This window comes from Lutra lutra, chromosome 9 (genome assembly GCF_902655055.1).
Source record: "Lutra lutra chromosome 9, mLutLut1.2, whole genome shotgun sequence".
NCBI lineage: Eukaryota > Metazoa > Chordata > Mammalia > Carnivora > Mustelidae > Lutra > Lutra lutra.
The window spans coordinates 40176205-40201172 of NC_062286.1; the positions used below are offsets into that span (position 1 = coordinate 40176205).

General features: G+C 41.9%; 2 protein-coding genes across 9 annotated transcripts in view; one reads left to right on the forward strand and one right to left on the reverse strand.

Moving 5' to 3' along the window:
- Positions 1-3761: 3761 nt before the first annotated feature.
- MRPL35 (mitochondrial ribosomal protein L35) lies at positions 3762-24607 on the reverse strand. The gene is made up of 5 exons (XM_047744017.1): positions 24513-24607; positions 20837-20913; positions 15263-15452; positions 14466-14610; positions 3762-4107 (listed from the first exon to the last, which is right to left on the reverse strand). The coding sequence occupies exons 1-5, from the start codon at positions 24605-24607 to the stop codon at positions 3919-3921; spliced, it is 696 nt and encodes a 231-aa protein (XP_047599973.1). The 3' UTR covers positions 3762-3918.
- The window catches only part of IMMT (inner membrane mitochondrial protein), a 42912-nt gene continuing 42549 nt past the window's right edge, over positions 24606-24968 (forward strand). For 7 of the 8 annotated variants that reach the window (XM_047744007.1, XM_047744011.1, XM_047744008.1 and 4 more), the window contains exon 1: positions 24690-24824. In XM_047744007.1, coding sequence (XP_047599963.1) covers positions 24780-24824 — 45 coding nt within the window. In that variant the 5' untranslated portion in view covers positions 24690-24779. Of the gene's footprint in view, positions 24825-24968 lie in introns of all 8 variants that reach the window. The other variant, XM_047744016.1, reaches the window with a different exon arrangement.

Genomic DNA, 24968 nt, shown 5'->3' on the forward strand with positions numbered 1-24968 from the left:
AGAGTATGAGACTCTTGATCTTGGAGTCATGGGTTTGAGCTCCATGTTGGGTGTAGAGATTACTAAAAATAATAATAATAATATTAATAAACTCAAAGGAAAAATAGTATCTTCCCCGTAAGGCTGGTATGAGGATTAGCCATTTTGTGGGTATAAATACCCATCTCTATGCTGGGACATAGTTGGTCTTCAATAAGTTATATTATTACATAAATTTCAATGTCATTTAGGTAGACTCTTTAATGAAAGATGTTTGGTTGTCAAACTATAAACTCAGTGTTGATGATGAGCCCTGCTATCCATAAAACAAAAATTATATATATGAAAATCCTCTCTCTCCGAAATCATACGCCTATCAGTCCGTGACTGGATGCTGAGGCCTGGTTGCTGGTCCTTGTCTCTACCTCTCCTACCTCTGGCCTACAGGAAAAACCAAGGTGCTCTGAGGGCCCTACAACAGAGATCTTTTTTGTCCATGACTGCACTAGAGAAGTCATGGAGGCAGTGGGAAAGTGGCCTCCTCAACCTCTTCAGGTATCAGTTCCATCCTGCTACCAGGGGTGAGCTAGAGAGGCAGGGGCCAGCCGGCTAAGAGACGATGTGGGGGCGCCTGGGTGGCTCAGTCAGTTAAGCATGGGACTCTTGATTTCATGTCAGGTCCTGATGTCAGGATCGTGTGAGATTGAGCCCCGTGTCGGGCTCTGCACTTAGCACGGAGTCTGCTTGTCCCACTCCCTCTGCCCCTCCCACTTGTACGAGAGCTCTCTCGGATAAATAAATAAATTCTTAAGAAAAAAAAATGATGTGGAAACCTTGTGAGTGGTTGGCTTCTGCCACCTCAGAAGTTATGAGGAAATTGGGGCACGTGGATGGCTCAGTGGGTTAAAGCCTCTGCCTTCGGCTCAGGTCATGATCCCAGGGTCCTGGGATTGAGCCCTGCATTGGGCTCTCTGCTCAGTGGGGAGCTTGCTTCCCCCTCTCTCTCTCTGCCTGTCTCTCTGCCTACCTGTGATCTCTGTCTGTCAAATAAATAAATAAATAAATCTTAAAAAAAGAAGTTATGAGGAAAACCAATCAACAGAATGCCACTGCATTCTTCAGAGTTCTACCCCATCTCAAATCCAGTCTGTTCTTTATTAAATGGTCACATAAACAGACATATAGGTGACCTTCAATTTTAGAACCCTTTATCATCACCCTTTTTCTTCTAAGGAACATGCCCTGGTTTAAAGAAATTCCTCTAACAACCCTAGCCTGACTTGCCATAGAATTTCAATTTGGTTATCTTTAACCTTATTCTATTAACAATAGAGAAACTTCATCTTATCATCATCAATTACTATATTAAAGGATTAAAGTAGTAATTGAGGCATAATTCTACTTAATACAGTCCCTGATTTATGATGGTTTGGCTTAGGTTTTTTGACTTTACGATGGTGTGAAAGCGACACATGTAGAAACCATACTTTAAATTCAGATTTTGATCTTTTCCTGGGCTAGCAATAGGCAGTAGGACACTCTCTTGTGATGCTGGTTGGTGGCAATGAGCTGAGACTCCCAGTCAGCCATGTAATCACAAAGGTAGACAACTGACAGATTAACAGTCGAATATTCTGCACACACACGTTTTTTCTGTTTTTCACTTTCAGTACAGTACTCAATAAACATGAGATAGTCAACACTTTATTACGAGATAGGCTTTGTGGGGCGCCTGGGTGGCTCAGTGGGTTGCCTCTGTCTTTGGCTCGGGTCATGATCTCGGGTCTCTGCTCAGCAGGGATTCTGCTTCCCCTTCTCTCCCTGCCTGCCTCTCTGCCTACTTGTGATCTCTGTCAAGTAAATAAATAAAATCTTAAAAAAAAAAAAAGATAGGCTTTGTGTTATGTGATTTTGCCCAACTGTAGGCCAACTTAAGTGTTCTGAGCACATCTAAGGTAAGTTAGGCTAAGCCATGATGTTCGGTAGTTTAAGTGTATTAAATGCAGTTTCAACTTAACGGTATTTTCATCTTAGAATAGATTTATTGGGATGTAGCCCCATTGTAAGTTGGTTAAGATGTGTAATGGTTTTTCAGCCAGGCCAAGCGCTCACATGTTGTTTGAAAATGGTTTCCAGATGACTTTGGTGGGATAGCTGAGGACCAATGCCCTGGGCTTTAACCACACAGTGAGCAGAATTTTCCTCAAAGCCTCTCATCCAACCCTCTTCAAATGAACAATGCTTAGCTCTTGCATCATTTCCAAAATGACTATTATCCCTTAGTTCTACAAAGTGTCTTTGGAAAATGTTTATCCTCACGGTTAAAATATGAAATCTCAGGGGGATAAACTACCTTTAGGATATACAGTGCCTTGGAGAGCCTGGGTGGTATAGTCGGTTAAGTGTCCTACTCTTGATTTAGACTAAGGTTATGATCTCAGGGTCAAGACCGAGCACGGCATCAGGTCCTGTGCTCAGCATGGAGTCTGCTTGTCCCTCTCCCTCTACTCCTCCTTGCTTGCATGCTCTATCTCTCAATTAAATAAATAAATAAAATCTTAAAAAAAAAAGGAAAAGGGGCGCCTGGGTGGCTCAGTGGGTTAAGCCGCTGCCTTCGGCTCAGGTCATGATCTCGGAGTCCTGGGATCGAGCCCCGCGTCGGGCTCTCTGCTCGGCGGGGAGCCTGCTTCCTCCTCTCTCTCTGCCTGCCTCTCTGCCTGCATGTGATCTCTCTGTCAAATAAATAAATAAAATCTTTAAAAAAAAGAAAAAAAAAAAAAAGGAAAAAACAGTGCCTTTCAACACTTGGATAAAAAGTGTCTGCACCTCTAAAGCCTCTTCTGTTTCGTGAATGGGCATACTTTAAAGCTGTCATTTACTCATCTCTCTATAAAAATCCAGTTCCAATAAACTGAGAATTGTTATGAACACACTAAACGTAGAATACTAGATCTGTTCTGTGTGTTGCCACCCCATGCTCACCTCTAAACAAAACTGCTCACGTAACTATTTTTTGCTCCATGTGAACCTGCCTAACACAACCCAAGTGAGCCAGGGTGGGCTCCTGACACGGGTCAGTGACTCCTGATGAGACTGGTCTTAAGTAAAGAGACAGGCTGGCCCAGTTAGCTTCTTGGCATTTAGAGCTTGGAGATAGGGGTTGGGGGTTAGGATGCAGAAAACAACCTGAGAGGTGCAAGCCAGAATTATTATTGGGGCAGAAACTGAGCTGCATACATGGCAGACCCCAAGCCTAAAAATCTAGCATCTTCTGCTGCTGAGGCCCTTGGAGGTGCACTGGATTTGGGAACACTGTGAAATTTCTGTTCTTCCTAAGGCCTGGGGGTTAGATGTGGGTTGGGGGGTAGAGTGGGGTTGGTGAGGTGGTTCCTGAGTTCCCAGGCATATATACTTAGAATGATGTCACAGTGCTGGAGCTCACATGTTAGCTTTATGGTCTTTTTTTTTTTTAAGATTTTATTTATTTATTTGACAGACAGAGATCACAAGTAGGCAGAGAGGCAGAGAGAGAGAGGGAAGCAGGCCCCCTGCGGAGCAGAGAGCCCGATGCGGGGCTCAATCCCAGAACTCCGGGATCATGACCTGAGCCGAAGGCAGAGGCCTTAACCCACTGAGCCACCCAGGTGCCCCAGCTTTATGGTCTTCTGATGCCTGCCCTAACTAAGCCTCACTGGAACCAGTTAAGCCATTACCATTTGTTAAAAATAATCAACAATTTTAAACTTCTATTTCCTTGAACAAATTTGAAAATGTTTGATCCATTAAGTGTTAAAACTTTAATAAGTTTAATGTTGGAGCTGTGTGTTTCCATACCAATTGGCACAATTTACATCAAGTTTTGAACTTATTCCATTTTGCAAAGTCATCATATATGTGAAGATACATATTCAGTAGGTAGGCAGTCATAAAACTTTCAATCTACACCTTCAGGTTTGTCCGATCATGATACTTCTGATAAGGATCGTCAGCATACCAGTTTCGCCTCTTCCAGAAAGCCGTTGTCATTTTATCTAAAAGCTTACTCTGGGTTTTATTGCAGAACACAAATTCCCTCAAGCGCCTTTTTCTTGCAGCCGTCTTTTTCCATAATTTTTTCTTATAACCAGCCTGTTAGATGATATTATAAAGACATTCAAAACACGATGTTATATAGGAAACAAAAGGTATCTTCACTATTCATGGTTTATAGGCTCAGTGGAACAAAGATGAGACTTACTGGGGCTGGTATGTTTTTCAGAAAGATGTGATTCTCAGTGAGGGGTAGATACAGAAAGCACATACAGTTTGAAAAAGACATTAATAATTTAATACTTTGATAAAAGATTATTTGAATTAGAACCACAGAAAATAAAGCCAAATGACTCTTTGTGGTAGGTGAAGTACAGAGCAATGGTAAATAATTACAATCACAACTTTACAACATAATATTATTCTCATTTTACAAATTAAAGAGAAACAACCATCGATTAAAGAAATCAACGGTACAGGCCAAGGTCACAGAACTAGTAAGAGTTCTTAACCACTGATTTTTCCAAATGTGGAGGATGAAGAAGGGCATTCCTGGCTAGTTGGTAACGTTCATGTTTATTTAAGGGGACTAAGTATTACAAAGGCTGACAAAACCCAGTTCTCAAGTATACTGCTTCATTTCTTCTGTTCCACTGAGGGCCAACTTCTGTACTAAGTACTTTATTAAGGAATAATGAATACAAAGTGGTGTAATGAATACAGAGTGGTGAAGGAATGGATAACTCGTCTGTTTAACCCAGAACCGCCATATACACCATTCAAGCATTATTAATTTTGAAGAATTAATTTTTAAATTAAAAAGGAAGAAAAAAAATTAATTTCTGAAGAAAAATTAGATAGACTATAAAATCTATAACCATAGTCTGTTTAGACTAGAAGAGATCTTAGGTGCCACCCAGGTTAATAGGTGGCAAAAACCACACAGAAAGTTATAGGGGAGGAGAGACTAGAACTCAAACTATTGCTAAGAGCCCTGTGTCATTTCATGCCAAGGGCGCCCTAGGGCACTACACTAACTGAACAAAAAAACCACAGCCCTGGGCTGAGAAGGCACCTTGGGTTTCTGACATGTCTTGGTGTCATCACTCTGACCAGCAACTTGGGTACAGTTACCCTCAGAAATAAGGAAATGTTCTTTAAGAGTTCTGGTTTTGGGGTGCCTGGGTGGCTCAGTGGGTTAAAGCCTCTGCCTTCGGCTCAGGTCATGATCCCAGAGTCCTGGGATCGAGCCCCAAATTGGGCTCTCTGCTCAGCAGGGCGCCTGCCTCCCCGTCTCTCTCTGCCTGCCTCTCCGCCTACTTGTGATCTCTGTCAAATAAATAAATAAAATCTTAAAAAAAAAAAAAAGAGTTCTGGTTTTAAAATGCTAGGGATTAGTTTTTTTCTACTCCCTGCTTATAATTTAAATTGAAAGATTCAAACCCAAATCCCCATATCTGTGTAATAATTTTCTAGCTTGCAAGCCAATCTGGGTTCCTGTGGATCTATGACTTACAGGTTAGGATTAGGGTTAGAGTTAGTTGCTGTCCTGCCTATTACTACTAGTGACCTCTGATCATTATACTGTGGAATGCAACCACTGTGAAAATGCTTGAAGCTTTTTAGACACTCTCTAGGTTCAGAAATAGGAGGGGGGTGCCTGGGTGGCTCAGTGGGTTAAAGCCTCTGCCTTCGGCTCAGGTCGTGATCCCGGGGTCCTAGGATTGAGACCCACATGAGGCTCTCTGCTCAGCAGGGAGCCTGCTTCCTCCTCTCTCTCTGCCTGCCTCTCTGCCTGCTTGTGATCTCTGTCAAATAAATAAATAAAATCTTAAAAAAAAAAAAAGAAAAAGAAATGGGAAGGAATAAAACTGTGCTACAGGAAGTATTTTCAGTTTCTATACATTAATATAAATTAACCCACCCAGCTTTTTTGTTTTCCTCTTAATATTACATTTTGAGGCTGGAGGAGTCAAGATGGCTGAGAAGTAGCAGGCTGAGACTACTTCAGGTAGCGGGAGATCAGCTAGATAGCTTATCTAAAGATTACAAACACCTACAAATCCAACGGGAGATCGAAGAGAAGAAGATCAGCAACACTAGAAACAGAAAATCAACCACTTTCTGCAAGGTAGGACTGGCGGAGAAGTGAATCCAAAGCAACGTGAAGATAGACCGCGGGGGGAGGGGCCGGCTCCCAGCGAGCGGCGGAGCAACGGAGCACAAAATCGGGACTTTTAAAAGTCTGTTCCGCTGAGGGACATCGCTCCAGAGGCTTAACCGGGGTGAAGCCCACACGGGGTCAGCGTGGCCTCAGGTCCCCCAGGGTCACAGAAGGATCGGGGGTGTCTGAGTGTCGCAGAGCTTACAGGTATTAGAACGGGGAAGCCGGCTACAGAGACAGAGCTGAGGAGTGACTCTCAGCTCGGGGTTACCTTGAACCGGTGGCAGACTTGGTCAGCTCGGAGCGCGGCCGGAGGCCAGGGTGGCGGGAGTCATTGGGCGCTGTTCTCTGGGGGCGCACTGAGGAGTGAGGCCCCGGGCTCTCGACTCCTCCGGGCCGGAGACCGGGAGGCCACCATCTTCTTTCCCCCCCTCCGGAACTCTACGGAAAGCGCTCAGGGAACAAAAGCTCCGGAAAGCAAACCCGAGCGGATTACTCAGGCCGGCCCCGGGTGAGGGCGGTGCAACTCTGCCTGGGGCAAAGACGCTTGAGAATCACTACAACAGGCCCCTCCCCCAGAAGATCAGCAAGAAACCCAGCCAGGACCAAGTTCACCTACCAAGGAGTGTAGTTTCAATACCAAGGAGAGCGGCGGAATTCCAAAGGAGGAGAAAACAAAGCACGGAATTCATGGCTTTCTCCCCATGATTCTTTAGCCTTGCAGTTAAATTAATTTTTTTTTCTTTTCTTTTTCAATTTTTTTTTCTTCTTCTGCTAAATTTTTTTAACTTTTATCCTTTTCTTTTTTAACATTTTTTAACTAGTTTATCTAATATATATATATATTTTTTTCCTTTTTATACTTTTTCTTTATTGGTTTTCTTTTTTTAATTTTTTTTTCTTTCTTTCTGAACCTCTTTTTATCCCCTTTCTCCCCCCCCCCACGATTTGGGATCTCTTCTGATTTGGCTAAAGCATATTTTCCTGGGGTTGTTGCCACCCTTTTAGTATTTTACCTGCTCCTTCATATACTCTTATCTGGACAAAATGACAAGGTGGAAAAATTCACCACAAAAAAAAACAAAACAAGAGGCAGTACCAAAGGCTAGGGACCTAATCAATACAGACATTGGTAATATGTCAGATCCAGAGTTCAGAATGACGATTCTCAAGGTTCTAGCCGGGCTCGAAAAAGGCATGGAAGATATTAGAGAAACCCTCTCAGGAGATATAAAAGCCCTTTCTGGAGAAATAAAAGAACTAAAATCTAACCAAGTTGAAATAAAAAAAGCTATTAATGACGTGCAAACAAAAATGGAGGCTCTGACGGCTAGGATAAATGAGGCAGAAGAAAGAATTAGCGATATAGAAGACCAAATGACAGAGAATAAAGAAGCTGAGCAAAAGAGGGACAAACAGCTACTGGATCACGAGGGGAGAATTTGAGAGATAAGTGACACCATAAGACGAAACAACATTAGAATAATTGGGATTCCAGAAGAAGAGGAAACAGAGAGGGGAGCAGAAGGTATATTGGAGAGAATTATTGGAGAGAATTTCCCCAATATGGCAAAGGGAACAAGCATCAAAATCCAGGAGGTTCAGAGAACCCCCCTCAAGATCAATAAGAATAGGTCCACACCCCGTCACCTAATAGTAAAATTGACGTCTTAGTGACAAAGAGAAGATCCTGAAAGCAGCCCGGGAAAAGAAGTCTGTAACGTACAATGGTAAAAATATTAGATTGGCAGCAGACTTATCCACAGAGACCTGGCAGGCCAGAAAGAGCTGGCATGATATATTCAGGGCACTAAACGAGAAAAACATGCAGCCAAGAATACTATATCCAGCTAGGCTATCATTGAAAATAGGAGAGATTAAAATCTTCCAGGACAAACAAAAACTGAAAGAATTTGCAAATACCAAACCAGCTCTACAGGAAATATTGAAAGGGGTCCTCTAAGCAAAGAAAGACCCTAAAAGTAGTAGATAAGAAAGAAACAGAGACAATATACAATAACAGTCACCTTACAGGCAATACAATGGCACTAAATTCATATCTCTCAATAGTTACCCTGAATGTTAATGGGCTAAATGCCCCAATCAAAAGACACAGGGTATCAGAATGGATAAAAAAAAAACCAAAACCCATCTATATGTTGCCTACAAGAAACTCATCTTAAACCTGAAGACACCTCCAGATTTAAAGTGAGGGGGTGGAAAAGAATTTACCATGCTAATGGACATCAGAAGAAAGCAGGAGTGGCAATCCTTATATCAGATCAATTAGATTTTAAGCCAAAGACTACAATAAGAGATGAGGAAGGACACTATATCATACTCAAAGGAACTATCCAACAAGAAGATCTAACAATTTTAAATATCTATGCCCCTAACGTGGGAGCAGCCAACTATATAAACCAATTAATAACAAAATCAAAGAAACATATCGACAATAATACAATAATAGTAGGGGACTTTAACACTCCCCTCACTGAAATGGACAGATCATCCAAGCAAAAGATCAACAAGGAAATAAAGGCCTTAAATGACATACTGGACCAGATGGACATCACAGATATATTCAGAACATTTCATCCCAAAGCAACAGAATACACATTCTTCTCTAGTGCACATGGAACATTCTCCAGAATAGATCACATTCTTGGTCCTAAATCAGGTCTCAACCGTTATCAAAAGATTGGAATCATTCCCTGCATATTTTCAGACCACAATGCTCTGAAGCTAGAACTCAATCACAAGAGGAAATTGGGAAAGAACCCAAATACATGGAGACGAAACAGCATCCTTCTAAAGAATGAATGGGTCAACCAGGAAATGAAAGAAGAATTGAAAAAATTCATGGAAACAAATGATAATGAAAACACAATGGTTCAAAATCTGTGGGACACAACAAAGGCAGTCCTGAGAGGAAAATATATAGCGGTACAAGCCTTTCTCAAGAAACAAAAAGGTCTCAGGTACACAACCTAACCCTACACCTAAAGGAGCTGGAGAAAGAACAAGAAAGAAACCCTAAACCCAGCAGAAGAGAAATCATAAAGATCAGAGCAGAAATCAATGAAATAGAAACCAAAAAAACAATAGAACAAATCAATGAAACTAGGAGCTGGTTCTTTGAAAGAATTAATAAGATTGATAAACCCCTGGCCAGACTTATCAAAAAGAAAAGAGAGAGGACCCAAATAAATAAAATCATGAATGAAAGAGGAGAGATCACAACGAACACCAAAGAAATACAGACAATTATAAGAACATACTATGAGCAACTCTACGCCAACAAATTTGACAATCTGGAAGAAATGGATGCATTCCTAGAGACATATAAACTACCACAACTGAACCAGGAAGAAATAGAAAGCCTCAACAGACCCATAAGCAGTAAGGAGATTGAAACAGTCATCAAAAATCTCCAAACAAAAGCCCAGGGCCAGATGGCTTCCCGGGGGAATTCTACCAAACATTTAAAGAAGAATTAATTCCTATTCTCCTGAAACTGTTCCAAAAAATAGAAATGGAAGGAAAACTTCCAAACTCATTTCATGAGGCCAGCATCACCTTGATCCCAAAACCAGACAAGGATCCCATCAAAAAAGAGAACTACAGACCAATATCCTTGATGAACACAGACGCAAAAATTCTCGCCAAAATACTAGCCAATAGGATTCAACAGTACATTAAAAGGATTATTCACCACGACCAAGTGGGATTTATTCCAGGGCTGCAAGGCTGGTTCAACATCCACAAATCAATCAATGTGATACAACACATTAATAAAAGAAAGAACAAGAACCATATGATACTCTCCATAGATGCTGAAAAAGCATTTGACAAAGTACAGCATCCCTTCCTGATTAAAACTCTTCAAAGTGTAGGGATAGAGGGCACATACCTCAATATTATCAAAGCCATCTATGAAAAACCCACCGCAAATATCATTCTCAATGGAGAAAAACTGAAAGCTTTTCCGCTAAGGTCAGGAACACGGCAGGGATGTCCGTTATCACCACTGCTATTCAACATAGTACTAGAAGTCCTAGCCTCAGCAATCAGACAACAAAAGGAAATTAAAGGCATCCAAATCGGCAAAGAAGAAGTCAAACTATCACTCTTTGCAGATGATATGATACTATATGTGGAAAACCCAAAAGACTCCACTCCAAAACTGCTAGAACTTGTACAGGAATTCAGTAAAGTGTCAGGATATAAAATCAATGCACAGAAATCAGTTGCATTTCTCTACACCAACAACAAGACAGAAGAAAGAGAAATTAAGGAGTCCATCCCATTTACAATTGCACCCAAAACTATAAGATACCTAGGAATAAACCTAACCAAAGAGACTAAAAATCTATACACAGAAAACTATAAAGTACTCATGAAAGAAATTGAGGAAGACACAAACAAATGGAAAAATGTTCCATGCTCCTGGATTGGAAGAATAAATATTGTGAAAATGTCTATGCTACCTAAAGCAGTCTACACATTTAATGCAATTCCTATCAAAGTACCATCCATTTTTTTCAAAGAAATGGAACAAATAATCCTAAAATTTATATGGAACCAGAAAAGACCTCGAATAGCCAAAGGAATATTGAAAAAGAAAGCCAAAGTTGGTGGCATCACAATTCTGGACTTCAAGCTCTATTACAAAGCTGTCATCATCAAGACAGCATGGTATGGGCACAAAAACAGACACATAGATCAATGGAAATGAATAGAGAGCCCAGAAATAGACCCTCAACTCTATGGTCAACTCATCTTCGACAAAGCAGGAAAGAATGTCCAATGGAAAAAAGACAGCCTCTTCAATAAATGGTGTTGGGAAAATTGGACAGCCACATGCAGAAAAATGAAATTGGATCATTTCCTTACACCACACACAAAAATAGACTCAAAATGGATAAGGATCTCAATGTGAGAAAGGAATCCATCAAAATCCTTGAGGAGAACACAGGCAACAACCTCTTCGACCTCAGCCGCAGCAACATCTTCCTAGGAACATCGCCAAAGGCAAGGGAAGCAAGGGCAAAAATGAACTATTGGGATTTTATCAAGATCAAAAGCTTTTGCACAGCAAAGTAAACACTGAACAAAACCAAAAGACAACTGACAGAATGGGAGAAGATATTTGCAAATGACATATCAGATAAAGGGCTAATGTCCAAAATCTATAAAGAACTTAGCAAACTCAACACCCAAAGAACAAATAATCCAATCAAGAAATGGGCAGAGGACATGAACAGACATTTCTGCAAAGAAGACATCCAGATGGCCAACAGACACATGAAAAAGGATTTCATATCCTTTTTCCATATTGCCTCGCTCCATATCACTCGGATTTCATATCCTTTTTCCATATCGCCTCGCTCCATATCACTCGGCATCAGGGAAATACAAATCAAAACCACAATGAGATATCACCTCACACCAGTCAGAATGGCTAAAATTAACCAGTCAGGAAATGACAGATGCTGGCGAGGATGCGGAGAAAGGGGAACCCTCCTACACTGTTGGTGGGAATGCAAGCTGGTGCAACCACTCTGGAAAACAGCATGGAGGTTCCTCAAAATGTTGAAAATAGAACTACCCTATGACCCAGCAATTGCACTGCTGGGTATTTACCCTAAAGATACAAACGTAGTGATCCAAAGGGGCACGTGCACCCGAATGTTTATAGCAGCAATGTCTACAATAGCCAAACTATGGAAAGAACCTAGATGTCCATCAACAGACGAATGGATAAAGAAGATGTGGTGTATATACACAATGGAATACTATGCAGCCATCAAAAGAAATGAAATCTTGCCATTTGCGACGACGTGGATGGAACTAGAGGGTATCATGCTTAGCGAAATAAGTCAATCGGAGAAAGACAACTATCATATGATCTCCCTGATATGAGGGATAGGAGATGTAACATGGGGGGTTAAGGGGGTAGGAGAAGAGTAAATGAAACAAGATGGAATTGGGAGGGAGACAAACCATAAGTGACTCTTAATCTCACAAAACAAACTGAGGGTTGATGGGGGGAGGGGGGGTTGGGAGGGGGGGGTGGGATTATGGACACTGGGGAGGGTATGTGCTATGGTGAGTGCTGTGAAGTGTGTAAACCTGGTGATTCACAGACCTGTACCCCTGGGGATAAAAATATATTATATGTTTATAAAAAATAAAATTAATAAAAAAATAAAAATAAAAAAAATAAAATTCTATTCTAGAACCTAAAAAAAAAAAAAAAAAAAAAGTATTACATTTTGATGAAGCAGGCCATTCTGTATATAGAATACCTTTTGGGTCCTGAGTGGGGACTAGGCATTATGACTGGAGAATCTCATCAGTTCCTTTTTAATAACATGAGGGTTTCAGGGCCCAATAAGGGATGGAGACAAGGAAGGCAAAAAAAATAAAAACAAAAAAACCCACCCAGCTTATTTTATCTAAGGCCAGATGAAGACCTGGAAATAATCAGTATGATAACAAGGGGGAAGAAATTTTTCAACTGTCCAAAATTCACAAAATTCAGAACTATTCAGTGAATGACTTAGTTCAGCTACTTAGGGATTACATGAGCTTCTGTTTATTAGTGTAGGAAATGAACTACCACGGTATTGTTCCGAAGAAGGAATGAGCTAAGAGTTCCAGTCAACATATTTACCTTAAATTTAGGATTGTTTATAAGATAGGAGATAATCCTTTCAGTCTTTCAACTAGTGAAAGTCCTACCAATTAAGTGTTTTATTTTTATGGGGAAACAAATTTTGATCTTTAAAAAATCATTTAGCTTCTGAGTAGTAAAAGGGAATTAGAATTTGAATAGTTATCAAATCTCAAAAGTGGTTTTGCAAAACTCTAGTCTTCAGCTGCTTTCTAATAATCAGATACTCTGTTTCTGAGAATAAAAGATGGGAGTGGAAAAGCCCAGACGCACGCTCACGACGTGCTGTGGGAGAGGACAGAGCAGTAATCATTTGTCAGAGGGCCCCTTAGGGGCTGTGATCCCAGGCCAGAGTAAGTGTTCGGGTTCTGTCCAATATGGACCCCAATCACACACACTGACAGAGAGAAAATCATGAAGTTAAAGAAATGTACATGGGATTAATACCCTGTCATAAAGACTAAACCACCTAGGGGCGCCTGGGTGGCTCAGTGGGTTAAGCCCCTACCTTTGGCCCAAGTCATGATCTCAGAGTCCTGGGATCAAGCCCCACACGGGTTCTCTGCTCAGCGGGGAGCCTGCTCCCCACCCCCACCCTCTGCCTGCCTCTCTGCCTACTTGTGATCTCTCTGTCAAATAAATAAATAAAATCTTAAAAAAAAAAAAAAAAGACTAAACCACCTAGAGAATGCAACTGCCCCTCAGAACAATGTATTACTTAAAATATAACCCCTGGGAAATTTTACTAGTTACTAAGCACATTTAGATATAGCCTTAAGAAAAACATATACTGGCAACAGGCCTTTGGGGGAGAGGATGATATACGGCCTTGAAGCTGAGCAGCTGGGGATGCCCTGCTCGCTCAGGGTGGAACACTGCCTGCTTCATTTTTCCTTTATCTCCCCTTCCCCCGCCCCCCACCCGGAGCACCTGTGCCTACTTAGATAAGTCCTTTGAATGTGCTTGTTCAACTATAAACTTTATACTACTTGTACAGACATGTTCTGCCCTCCTTGTTTATCTACAAGGCACAGGACTAACGTTTGACCTTCATCGACTCTTCTGTGGACTATTGTTTCTATCTAATAAAAGCGAGACTGAGGAGCCTGAGGAGTTACTCGGGGCAGCAGTCTTTTCGACTGTTGTCCCCTGCTCCCTCCCAGTCTCTTGCAGCTGACTTGTTTGTGCCTAATTCTTCTCCCGTCGCCGACTGGAAGAGGGAAGAGAATCCAATCCAAAGTAGGCGGAAGAGCCCATCAGCCCCCAATCTAAGCCACACCACAAAGTCCCTGCTGAAGGCAACTCTGCTGCTGCAACACTCTAGGCTTAGAGAGTGCCTCCCCACAAGCGGGCACACGTGGCGGCTGTCACATGGCTTCCTGTGATCGTCAGCTAGGCCAGCATGTAAAAGACCTGAGATGAACACGTCCTGCAGTGAGGGGATTTACCACTGTGAGTGACACCGTGTTTTACGAATTCATTTACACTGGGGATGCCTGCCAAACTGGTACTTAAGCACAGCGCTGTAAGAGCTACTGGCAAATGGGAGGAAGAGACGTCAAAGAATAGGCGCTCCCGCTGCTTTTTCAATCAAATGACAGTGTGAAGACTCACCTTCCTCCTCACCCACAAGCCGGAATGAAGTCGAAGAAACCTATAGATGACAGCTTTCACAGTCTTTCTTTTCCCCTTCCGGGAGCTGAAGTACGTCACCGTTCTGACTGGTGGCTTCAGGACATTTGGAAGCAAGGGGGCCACTCTAAAATATAGTAAAAAAAAAATATTAACTCAGCGATAAGACTCATTAGAGGATAAAGGCTATTTCCATACTTTGAAATAAGTGGAGTGCCGCTGGAACAAAGCCGACTTTAATATACATTTTTACTTTCAATGACCCATGAAACTAAGCGTAAGTAAGAATAGCCACAATCACCAACTTGTAAGCCTTGCATCAAGTAGCCCCTCAATCCCTATGAGAGAATTTATCCTATCTATTTTAATCACCTGATTTCTTATCTGCCCACTAGGTTATCAAGCCTTTGAGGACTTCAGTTTATCTCTGTATCCTTTCTGCCAAGAACTGGGCACCCAGGAGTCCTTAACTAAGTATCTGTCAATGAAATGAACACCAGCCTTGCATGCTGAGCGTCTCATTCACCCTCCGAGGTGGCTGAGAGCTTCCATCCAGGAAACCACACCTAGAACATGGAAAGTGTGCTCTGTAGGGTAGTCCCTGCTGCTGGCACGTAGGCATATGGGGCTATCCATCATATTCTCCTACCCCAGCAGGCAAAGTCTACATAATAAACTGCAGGTAGGCCGAGAGTACCATCTGCTTCTAAGATGTCTTTGCAGGCAGGAACATTTTACAATTTGTGTCTAAGCATTCTGTTTACTGAAATACACCCTACCTGTTGAGGATTGCTGGAGTATGCCCACATGTCAGGTTTCTGACACATGTGCTAAGTCCGGGAGCAGAGGAAACAGTTGGCATTGGAAGAGAACGAAAATGTCGGGCGGACAGTGCAGAACTGAGACAGGCATTCCTGACATAGTTTTGATAGGCTGAAGACACCAAAATGTTCAGGGGCCGTAAGACTCCTGTAAAAAGAGAAGCATACTTATTTAATACAATACTCCAACATAGGCATCCAGATATTTAAAACAAATGTGTCGAAACAAGGTGAGTATCAGGCTCCCCATGGAGCTTTTTACCAACTTTACTGAGGTATAACTTACGTACCACAAAATTACCCATTTGTGTAATTCAGTGCTTTTTAATAAATTTAGAAAGTTGTGTGACCATCACCACAATCCACTCTGATGCATCCTAGCTCTGTGTTCCAACAGTAGGGACCGAAACAGTTGTAACAGTAAGTCCCATCTGCCAGATCTTACCCTCTGATGAGCCAGGGCTCCCTAGCACATAGTGCAACAGCAAGGCAGAGACGAGGAAGCTTGGCCATTCCCTGCAGAGGCAACGGAGTGGCAAGAGGAGTCATAAAGAAAACAAAAGAGGTCCTTGAGCTCTCCTCTAGAAGATGAACAGGCCACGAGAGGAGAAGGTAGAGAGTCCAGATAGGATGAACAACACCCAAAAATGCAAGGGGGGCTGAAACAAATACACGCCCAGAGCAGGGACTGGACCTGCCAGAGGCTGAGCACTGCTCACCTGACAGTATGGCAATGCCTGGGTGGGGCTCAGAGGCACCTCGTGGGGTGGGGGGTGGGGGGAACTAGGTGCGTAGACCAAAGGCATCCCTCCTCACCGATTCTTCGCATTAGTGCCAAAGTAAGAGTCCAGGGCTACAAAGCAGAATCACTCACAGGGCACTGCCTCGACTCAAGATTCTGAGTCTTGGGTGGGACTCAAGAATGTGCACTGAAGAAGCACTACAGGATGATGGAAATGCCCCCAAACTGGATTTACTAAAAATCATCAAACTGTACACATAAAACAGGTAATTTTATGGTATGTAAATTACACCTCAATAGTTGCTTCAAAAAAAATTAAAAGTTCCATCACTGAGACTGCAGTTCAGTCAGGGCTTAGAACTGTTGCCTTATTGTCCATTGCACTGATTTCATGTAACAAACAAGGGGCAGCATAATGTGGGACTGGAGTGCTGGTGTTTGAGTCGGACTGTCTACTCACTAACTCTGAGACCATGGGCAAATTATTTAGCACTTCTATGCCCCAGTTTCCCCAAATTTAAATAGGGTTAGTCATGGGGAGGTGATAAGAATTAAATGAGAGAAAACATGAAAAGCGCTAGGAAGAGCACTTGGCACAGAGAAATCATTTAATGAATGCTAATAGATAGTAAAGAGCAGAGAAATGCTTAGCAAAAATGGCATGTTAACAGATGACAGGAGAAAGCATGAATCCTTAAAACCCATATTTTGTTTTGTTTTTTAATTTTATTTATTTATTTGAGAGAGCGTGAGAGAGAGCATGAGAGGGGAGAAGGTCAGAGGGAGAAGCAGACTCCCCACGGAGCAGGGAGCCTGATGTGGGACTTGATCCTGGAACTGCAGGATCATGACCTGAGCTGAAGGCAGTTGCTTTACCAAATGAGCCACCCAGGCACCCCTATATTTTGTTTTTGTTTTGTTTTGTTTTAGGAGCTGAAGCTTCAAATTCTAGCTTTCTCTCTCCCTCTCTCTCTTTTTAGATTTTATTTATTTATTTGAGAGAGAGAGAGAGTAAAGAGCACAAGCAGGGGAAACAGTAAAGGGAGAGGGAGTAGCAGGCTCCCCACCGAGCAGGGAGTCTGATGCGGGACTCGATCCCAGAACCCTGGGATCATGACCCAAGCCGAAGGCAGATGCTTAACCATCTGAGCCACCGAGGCACCCACAGCTTTTTCTTTTTTAAGATTTTATTTGAGAGAGAGAGAGAGAGAACAAGATGGGGGCGGGTCAGAGGGAGAAGATGACTCCCCACTGAGGAGGGACTCCACTCTGGGATCATGACCTGAGCCGAAGGCAGCTGCTCAGCTGACTGAGCCATCCAGGCATCCCACCATATTTTTTTTGTGCTCTGTCAAAGGTAACAATTTTCAAACTAGAAAGGGTAATATAAACATTAATGAGTGAGTTTAAATCCAAGATTCAGGAGACTGTTGAGAGAGCCCCTCTGGGAGCTTGGAAGTGAAATTCTCTACTACCAGTCATTCAAGTCTCCAGATATAAATAACATGTATTTCAAAGAACTGTAAATATTTGTAGATATGAGTACAAACTAAGAGATAATCTTTGGAAGATTAAGTGAATTGAAGAGGAGGACAGTAGACAAGAAAATGTATCAGTTTCACAAGGTCCTCAGAACTTGGTCTCTTGGTTAAAACAAAACAAAACAAAACTCTCAGAAATTCTTAGAAACCTCTCCTGAAGGAAAAGAGCAGATAAGAGTCTAGAACATATAAATGGGTAAATTACAGGCTCATTTATAGGAAGAAAAAAAAAGAGAGAATGGGTAAACAGGAAGTGCATACAAAAAAAAAATCTATATTGTCACCTGGGAGTGATTGTTCCTTAAAAAGAACTTCATTCTGGGGCGCCTGGGTGGCTCAGTGGGTTAAAGCCTCTGCCTTCAGCTCAGGTCATGATCCCAGGGTCCTGGAATTGAGCCCTGCATGGGGGTCACTGCTTGGCAGGGAGCCTACTTCCTCCTCTCTCTCTGCCTGCCTCTCTGCCTACTTGAGATCTCTGTCAAATAAATAAAATCTAAAAAAAAAAAAAAAAAAGAACTTCATTCCATTTTTTGATGTAGTCACTAGCCTGGGAAATCATGGGACTGTTTAGACACAGTGTATCCTGATTTTAGGAAGGCATGTGAAAAGGTTTCTTTATATTCTAAAGAAATAAATGTGGGCAGGATTATAGTATAGTTAGGTAAATTCCAAGCTGACTAGAAACTAGCCCCAAGTTAGTTGATTGCTGTTCTGATCAAAGTCTCTTCCTGGCTCCCTAACTGATTATATTTTCCTTAATTTTTATGAAGGTCCTGAAGCTGCATACAGCATATTTGTCAAATCTGTATAAAAGCAAAATCCAAAGACTATATGGACTCAAAGTGATCTCGGTAAAACGGATCAAAATTAATAAGACAAAGTCCAGGATAAATACACTGAGGTTAGAAAAAAATGAAGGAAAGATGAATCTTGCTTGATAGCAGTTTCTGGGAAAATAACTTGAGGGCTTTATCCACCATACCCTCAGGTGGACCAGCCCTATGTTTTAGCTTGTAAAAGCTGAACACAGCCTAACTCAAAATGTATTGACAAAAGGGTAGCACACAAATCAAGGGCAGTAATGAACTGTTCCTTCAGTCTTCTGCTCTGTTCGGGCATTTTAATACACACTGGCTTTCTCTGAACATATTCTTATATGGAGAACACAGATATTGTAACAAAAGAGAGTGACAACAAAACCAGAGTTTTGAAGGAATAAGAGGAGGAAGAGGGAACAAGGAGTGTACTAGTGAAGAGTCAAAAAATGGGACAGTATGTTTGGGGAATTACAAACAGCTCTATGTGGCAGGAATCAAAACAATGGGGATCGGGGAAGGAAGTGAGTATGACTGTCGAAAGTAGTGGTCTTCAAGTTTTGATCCCTTACCCTCTAAAAGCATTCTGAAAAATTATAGGGCTCAATACCACAACCCTAAGATCATGACTTGAGCTAATCAAGAATCAGATGCTTAACTGACTGAGCCACCCAGGCACCCCTATCTTTTTTTTAAACATTTATTTATCTTAGAGAGGGAAAGGGAGAAAATCTCAAGCAGACTCCCCCCATTGAGTGTGGAGCCCCACTCGGGGCTCAATCCCATGACCCTGAGATCATGTCCTGGGCTGAAATCGAGTCTGATGTTTGACTGACTGAGCCACCCAGGTGCCACTGAGGTGACTTTAAAGAAGCACATCACTTTCACAGTATCAGGCAATGCTGAATATATATACATATTCTAATTCAGCAATTCCACAGCCAGTTTAATAAGTATACACACTAGCACACTGTAGAGAAACTCTTGCACTCGTGCCAGGACACAAGGAATATCAGCTTTGGACCTAACTGCCCCAAAGTGAAAACACTCAAATGCCCAGCAATCCCCAAATGGAGAATTGTGGGGTGATCGAATAAGAGACTATTATATAGGAACAAGAAAGCACTACAGCTACACCCAAAATGAACTAATTTCACAAAGTAAAAGGCACAAGAGTACATACTGTGTGATTCCATTCATGTAAAGTACAAAAACAGGCAAAACTAAACAACATATTACTTAGAGATGCCTATATAGATGTTAAAACTATTACAGAAAAAAAGACAAGTTAACAATGAAGTGAGGATGCTGTTTATATTTAGCAGAAAGAGGGATTTTTTATAAAGATTTTTATTGTATTTATTTGTCAGAAAGAGAGTGAGAGCACAGGCAGGGGGAGTAGCAGGCAGAGGGAGAAGAAGGCTTGAAAGGAGCCCAAGACTGGACTAGATTCCAGAACGCTGGGATCATGACCTGAGCCAAAGGGAGCCGCTTAACCAACTGAGCCACCCAGGCGTCCCAGAAAGAGAGAATTTGGATTAGGAGAAGCGGTTCCCGGTAGTGTTCTCTGTCCTGCCTTCGGTGTTACACAGGTATTTTCTTTAGAGTTAAACCATTCATGTATGTTACATACATTTTTCTTTATATGTTATTTTCACAATTAAAAAATACCCCCATAAACATGTTTCCTCCGTAACAGTTGGAAATTTTACATTGTAGCTTTTTTCTTTATTTCTATTCTTACACAGAATTTTATCCTAATTTATTTTGTGTATATGTAATTTACCGATAATCTTATCATATTTAAATAATATTTTTGCAGAAGTCCTTAGAGCGAAATCAACAATTTAATTGCCTTCACTCCTGTCATCTCTCTCGGTCGAGAAATCCTTGACTGCCTCTGTGCGGGGGACTGAGTGAGCAAAAAAACCGCCACATTTCCTGCACATTGTGTGAACCTCCTACATACAAGCTTGCTGTGTGCCAGACACTATGCAGGGCACTTTACATGCATGAGCTCATTTAGTCCTCAGGTAGACAGTGTCATCCTCATTTTAGAACTGTAGAATCTGAGATTCAGAAAAATTACTTTTTCAAGGCCAAATGTCATGAGTGGCGAGTTCTAGCCTCTAAATGAGGTTACCAGGGACTTTTCTGTCTCCTTCCGCACACCTCCTCTGCCCCAGTCCTTTTAGTCTGTTTTCTAGGTAAGGCGGAACGGCCAGGAGCCGGTAAGGAAGCGGAAACCCGAGGACACCCAGGTCCGCCAGGGCCTAAGAGTGTCCGGAACCTCCGATGCAACCGGCCGAACACAGGCAGTCCCAGATGCCTTTTTTTTTTTTCCTGTTAACGTCTACGCTTAAACGCCTATTCCATCCTGCACCAGTCCCGCTTCCTGTGAGGAGATAAATCGAACACCGCGTTTTCCACTGACCTGACACCGCCCTCACAGTACGAGCAAAGACGGGGACCGCCATCTTGTCGCCCCGCCCTACGGCAGCCGGATTGGTTCTAAAAGTTCCAGGGCAAAGGGGAATTAAGAAAAAGAAATTTGGGTGGAGTCGAAGAAGGAGAAAAAAAAAAAAAAAGAATAAAAGAATGGTCAAGGCAACCTTTACTGAATGTCTTCTCTATACCAGGCTATTCTCCACCGCTCCAAAACAAGTGCCTATGAAGAGTGTCTGGCATATAGTAGGCTCTTGAATTTTTAATGAGCATTTGACAGATCTATTTAAAGTACACAATTTGAAACACAATTTCTTTTCGCTCATTTTATTAAATTTGAGAAAACAACTTATTTTCCTTCCAAAGCTGGTAGGGGATAGGCTGAGTGGGACATAGCAACGTTATTAAAATTTTTTAATAAATTGAATGACAACTATAATTAAATGATGTAAATATCCTAAGGCTATCACAAACATTTTTTCTAGTCACTAACACTGATCGTCATCTGGTAGAATAGCATCTCAATCCTTCCTAAATAATTCTATGTTCCTTATTTTATTCTTGATAATTAGTGATTATACACTTTTTCTAATGTTCAAACAGAAAACAACAAATCTCTCACTCATCCTTGTTGGCTAAGCTATTCCATGCATATATAATAAATGACACCATATACTAATTGAAATGGCTAAGGATTAAGACTGGTCTCTGGGAGTTCACATTTAAAAAGGAAACAAGCATAGAACATAAATACAAGGCAGATAAACACTCCACAGGAGTAGTTCAAAGTTAAGGAGAAAAGGCTTTCTGACTGAGATGATCAGGTAGGAGGTGGTAGAATATAATATGAATCTTAAAGAACGGGGAGGATTTTAACAAAGGCAAGGTCATTCTTGGCAGTAAGAACATGAAGAGCTAAGATGAAAAGAGAGGGAGCCAGGTCAGAAAGATACTGGATTTATTTATGGGAATGCTTCTCAAACTTTTTTTTTGGTCTTAGAACCAGTTTAGGTACTTAAAAACTGAGGACTCCAAAGTGTTTTTAATTATATTTCCAACTGCTACTGTAATAAATTGTCCCAAACATAGTGGCTTAACACATCACAAATTACCTTACAGTTCTGTAGGTCTTAAGTCTAAAATGGGTTTCACAAGACTAAAATCAAAATGTCCAGGGTTGGGGCGCCTGGGTGGCTCAAGTGGGTTAAAGCCTCTGCCTTCAGCTCAGGTCATGATCCTGGGGTCCTGGGATATCGGGCTCTCTGCTCAGCAGGGAGCCTGCTTCCCTCTCTCTGCCTGCCTCTCTGCCTACTTGTGATCTCTGTCAAATAAATAAATAAAATCTTTAAAAAAAAAAATATCCAGGGTACCTTCTGGAGGGGAGAATCTGTTTCTTTGCCCTTTCTAGCTTCTAGAGGCTGCAAGCATTCCTTGGCTTGTGGCTCCACCCATCTTAAAAGCCAGTAGTCACATCCCTCTGACTGAGACCCTCCTGTCCTCACCTTTTACTCATAAGGACGCTTGTCATGACATTGAGCCTATGCAGATAATCCAGGATCATCTCCCCACCTCAAGAGTCTTAATTTAATCACATCTGTGACCTTCCTTTGTCATGTAAAGTAACATTCACAGGTTCCAGGGATTAGGAATATGTGTATATGTTTGGGAATAATTATTCTGCCTATCATACTAATTGATTTTAAAACAATTATTTTTATAATAAAAATATGCTCATAAAAATAACTATTCCAAGATTAAAAAAATTAGTGAGAAGAGTTTTATTCTATTAACTTTTTTTTTTTTTTTTTTGCAAATCTCTTTAAGGTCTGGTTTAATAGAAAGTTGGATTGAATTTGTTCATGCATTCAATGTTGTGACATCACTTGTCACCTAGCTTCTGGAAAAACTCTACTGTAAAATTATGAGATAACGAGTGAAAACAGCAAATAATATCTTAATATTATGAAGGTAATTTTGATTTTTATGGATTTTCCAAAAAGGTTTCAGACTTCCTAGTAATCCCAGTTCACACCTGAGAACCAACTGAGAATGTTTTATCCTTTAGGTCTTCTGGGTTTTAGGGTATGGAAGTGGGTATAAGCTCTGTAAGTATATAAGCTCTGACCACCATGATCAATCATTTTTTTTTTTTTTGAGAGATCACAAGTAGGCAGAGAAGCAGTCAGAGAGAAAGGAGGAAGCAGTCTCCCCACTATGCAGAGAACCCGATGTGGGGCTCCATCCCAGGACCCCGAGATCACTACCCGAGCTGAAGGCAGAGGCTTAACCCACTGAGCCACCCAGGCGCCCCCAATCATTGCTTTTTTAATCTCTGACGTAAGGTAGCCAGGTTGAGCCTTAAAAACATTCCCATGTGCTGGAAAAGTACTGAGACATTTCATAAAAATTCTTTGAATTGGCAGTGGGAGTTATTGCACATTTTTAAACAGAGGAGTGATTTAAAGTTGTGTTACTTTAGAGTTACTTTAGAGTATTTTAAAGCAAAAAAAAATTCATAAATTGCATGTGGAGGTTGAAGATTAAGGATTTGGTCAAATGGGACATTAGGAAGCAAGAGAAATTAATTTTGGAGTTTGAAATCTGGAAGCTGCAGAAGTTGGTACCGATGTTCAGTCCCAAAATGTGGCTGGGCCACACGTGGTTAGAGCAGATTGAAACTGTGGTATTGGTATTGAGAGGTTTATGGCCAAGATGTTAGAAAAGTCATTACACTGGCAACACCCAGCATAACAGTAGCGGTCAGGAGTGGGGTGGGGAGACTGTAATTTAATTGCTAAAATTACTTTTAAAAAATGGGAGACTGCTCTGGAGGCTGTTGGGTGATGGTGATATGAAATAGAGAGTGTAATGTAATTATTAAAGTACACTGAAAAGCAGTGAACATATACAAACATAAGTATTCGATTTTAGTCAATTTTCAAATCCATTTCTGCATTTTACAAGTGGGATTAGTATCATACTGTTTAATACCACCATACTGTAAAAATGTATAACTCTAGGAACACCATACTCTAATAAATTACCTAGTTAAGACCTGAAAAAACTTTGCAAACACAATAAATATACACGTTATTTAGTTTCTTTGGTGTGATGGTGATAAGATCATTATTAGTACTCATAATATTGAATACTGTTTTCGACATATAACATGCTAAACCTTGGTTACAGACTCAGTGGAATACTTTGAACAGTTCTGCACTGACTGCCCTAACTTCCAACCCATCCCACAGACTGCAGCCAAAATTATCTTTGTAAAATGAAAACGTGGTGGGAAAATCAGTGTGGTTTAATCTAGAAGGAGTAGAAGCGGTGGAACCCGAAGAATCTAGATTTCTAGCTCTGCTCTGCCATTTATTAGATACGTGAACAACACACTCCGAACAAAGGTCTCTCCAGTGTTCATTCACCCAGCCTTCCGTAATCGGGACGACTCCCTTAAGAAAGGCTGTCAAATGAAACAAACAAGCAAACCAAGACAACACCATTGTTTACGTAACTTTCGCCAAACTGCTTTCTACGAAATATCCAGCTGACAGAGGCTGAACTTCTCCCTTGCTTGAACTCCTCGAAGAATAACATCCGCTTTCGCACTGATCAAAGGCCGAGTTACACACTCCCTGCCGCCTCCCAATTCACCTACTAACCCCTTCTTGGGGCTACACACCGGAACTCCGAGAGCGACCCGGAAGGAGAAATCGCCTTTTCCGCCAACGGAGGGCCCACCCTCTCCGAGCGGCATGGGCGGGGTCGAGAAAGGGGGCTGCGCGTGCGCAGCGGCGTTGGCTGCCCTTCCGGTACGACCGGCGCGGGGAGACTGCACGGACGCAGGCACGCACTCACGCACGCTCTCTCCTACTAGCTCTGCCGCGGAAGCTCCCGCCTATACCAGCTGTGCCGTCCTCCCGGCCGAAATGCTGCGGGCTTGTCAGTTATCGGGTGTGACCGCTGCCGCCCAGGTGAGCGCGGGGGCGCCGGGAGAGAGCGCGTGGTGAGGCTGACTCCGGGCAGCCAGCGGAAGATGGGAGAGGCTTTCGCTCTGGCTAGGCCCGGGGAGAGAGGGCGTGTTTCAGGGCCGCCTTCATCGCGAGAGTCCTGGGCCG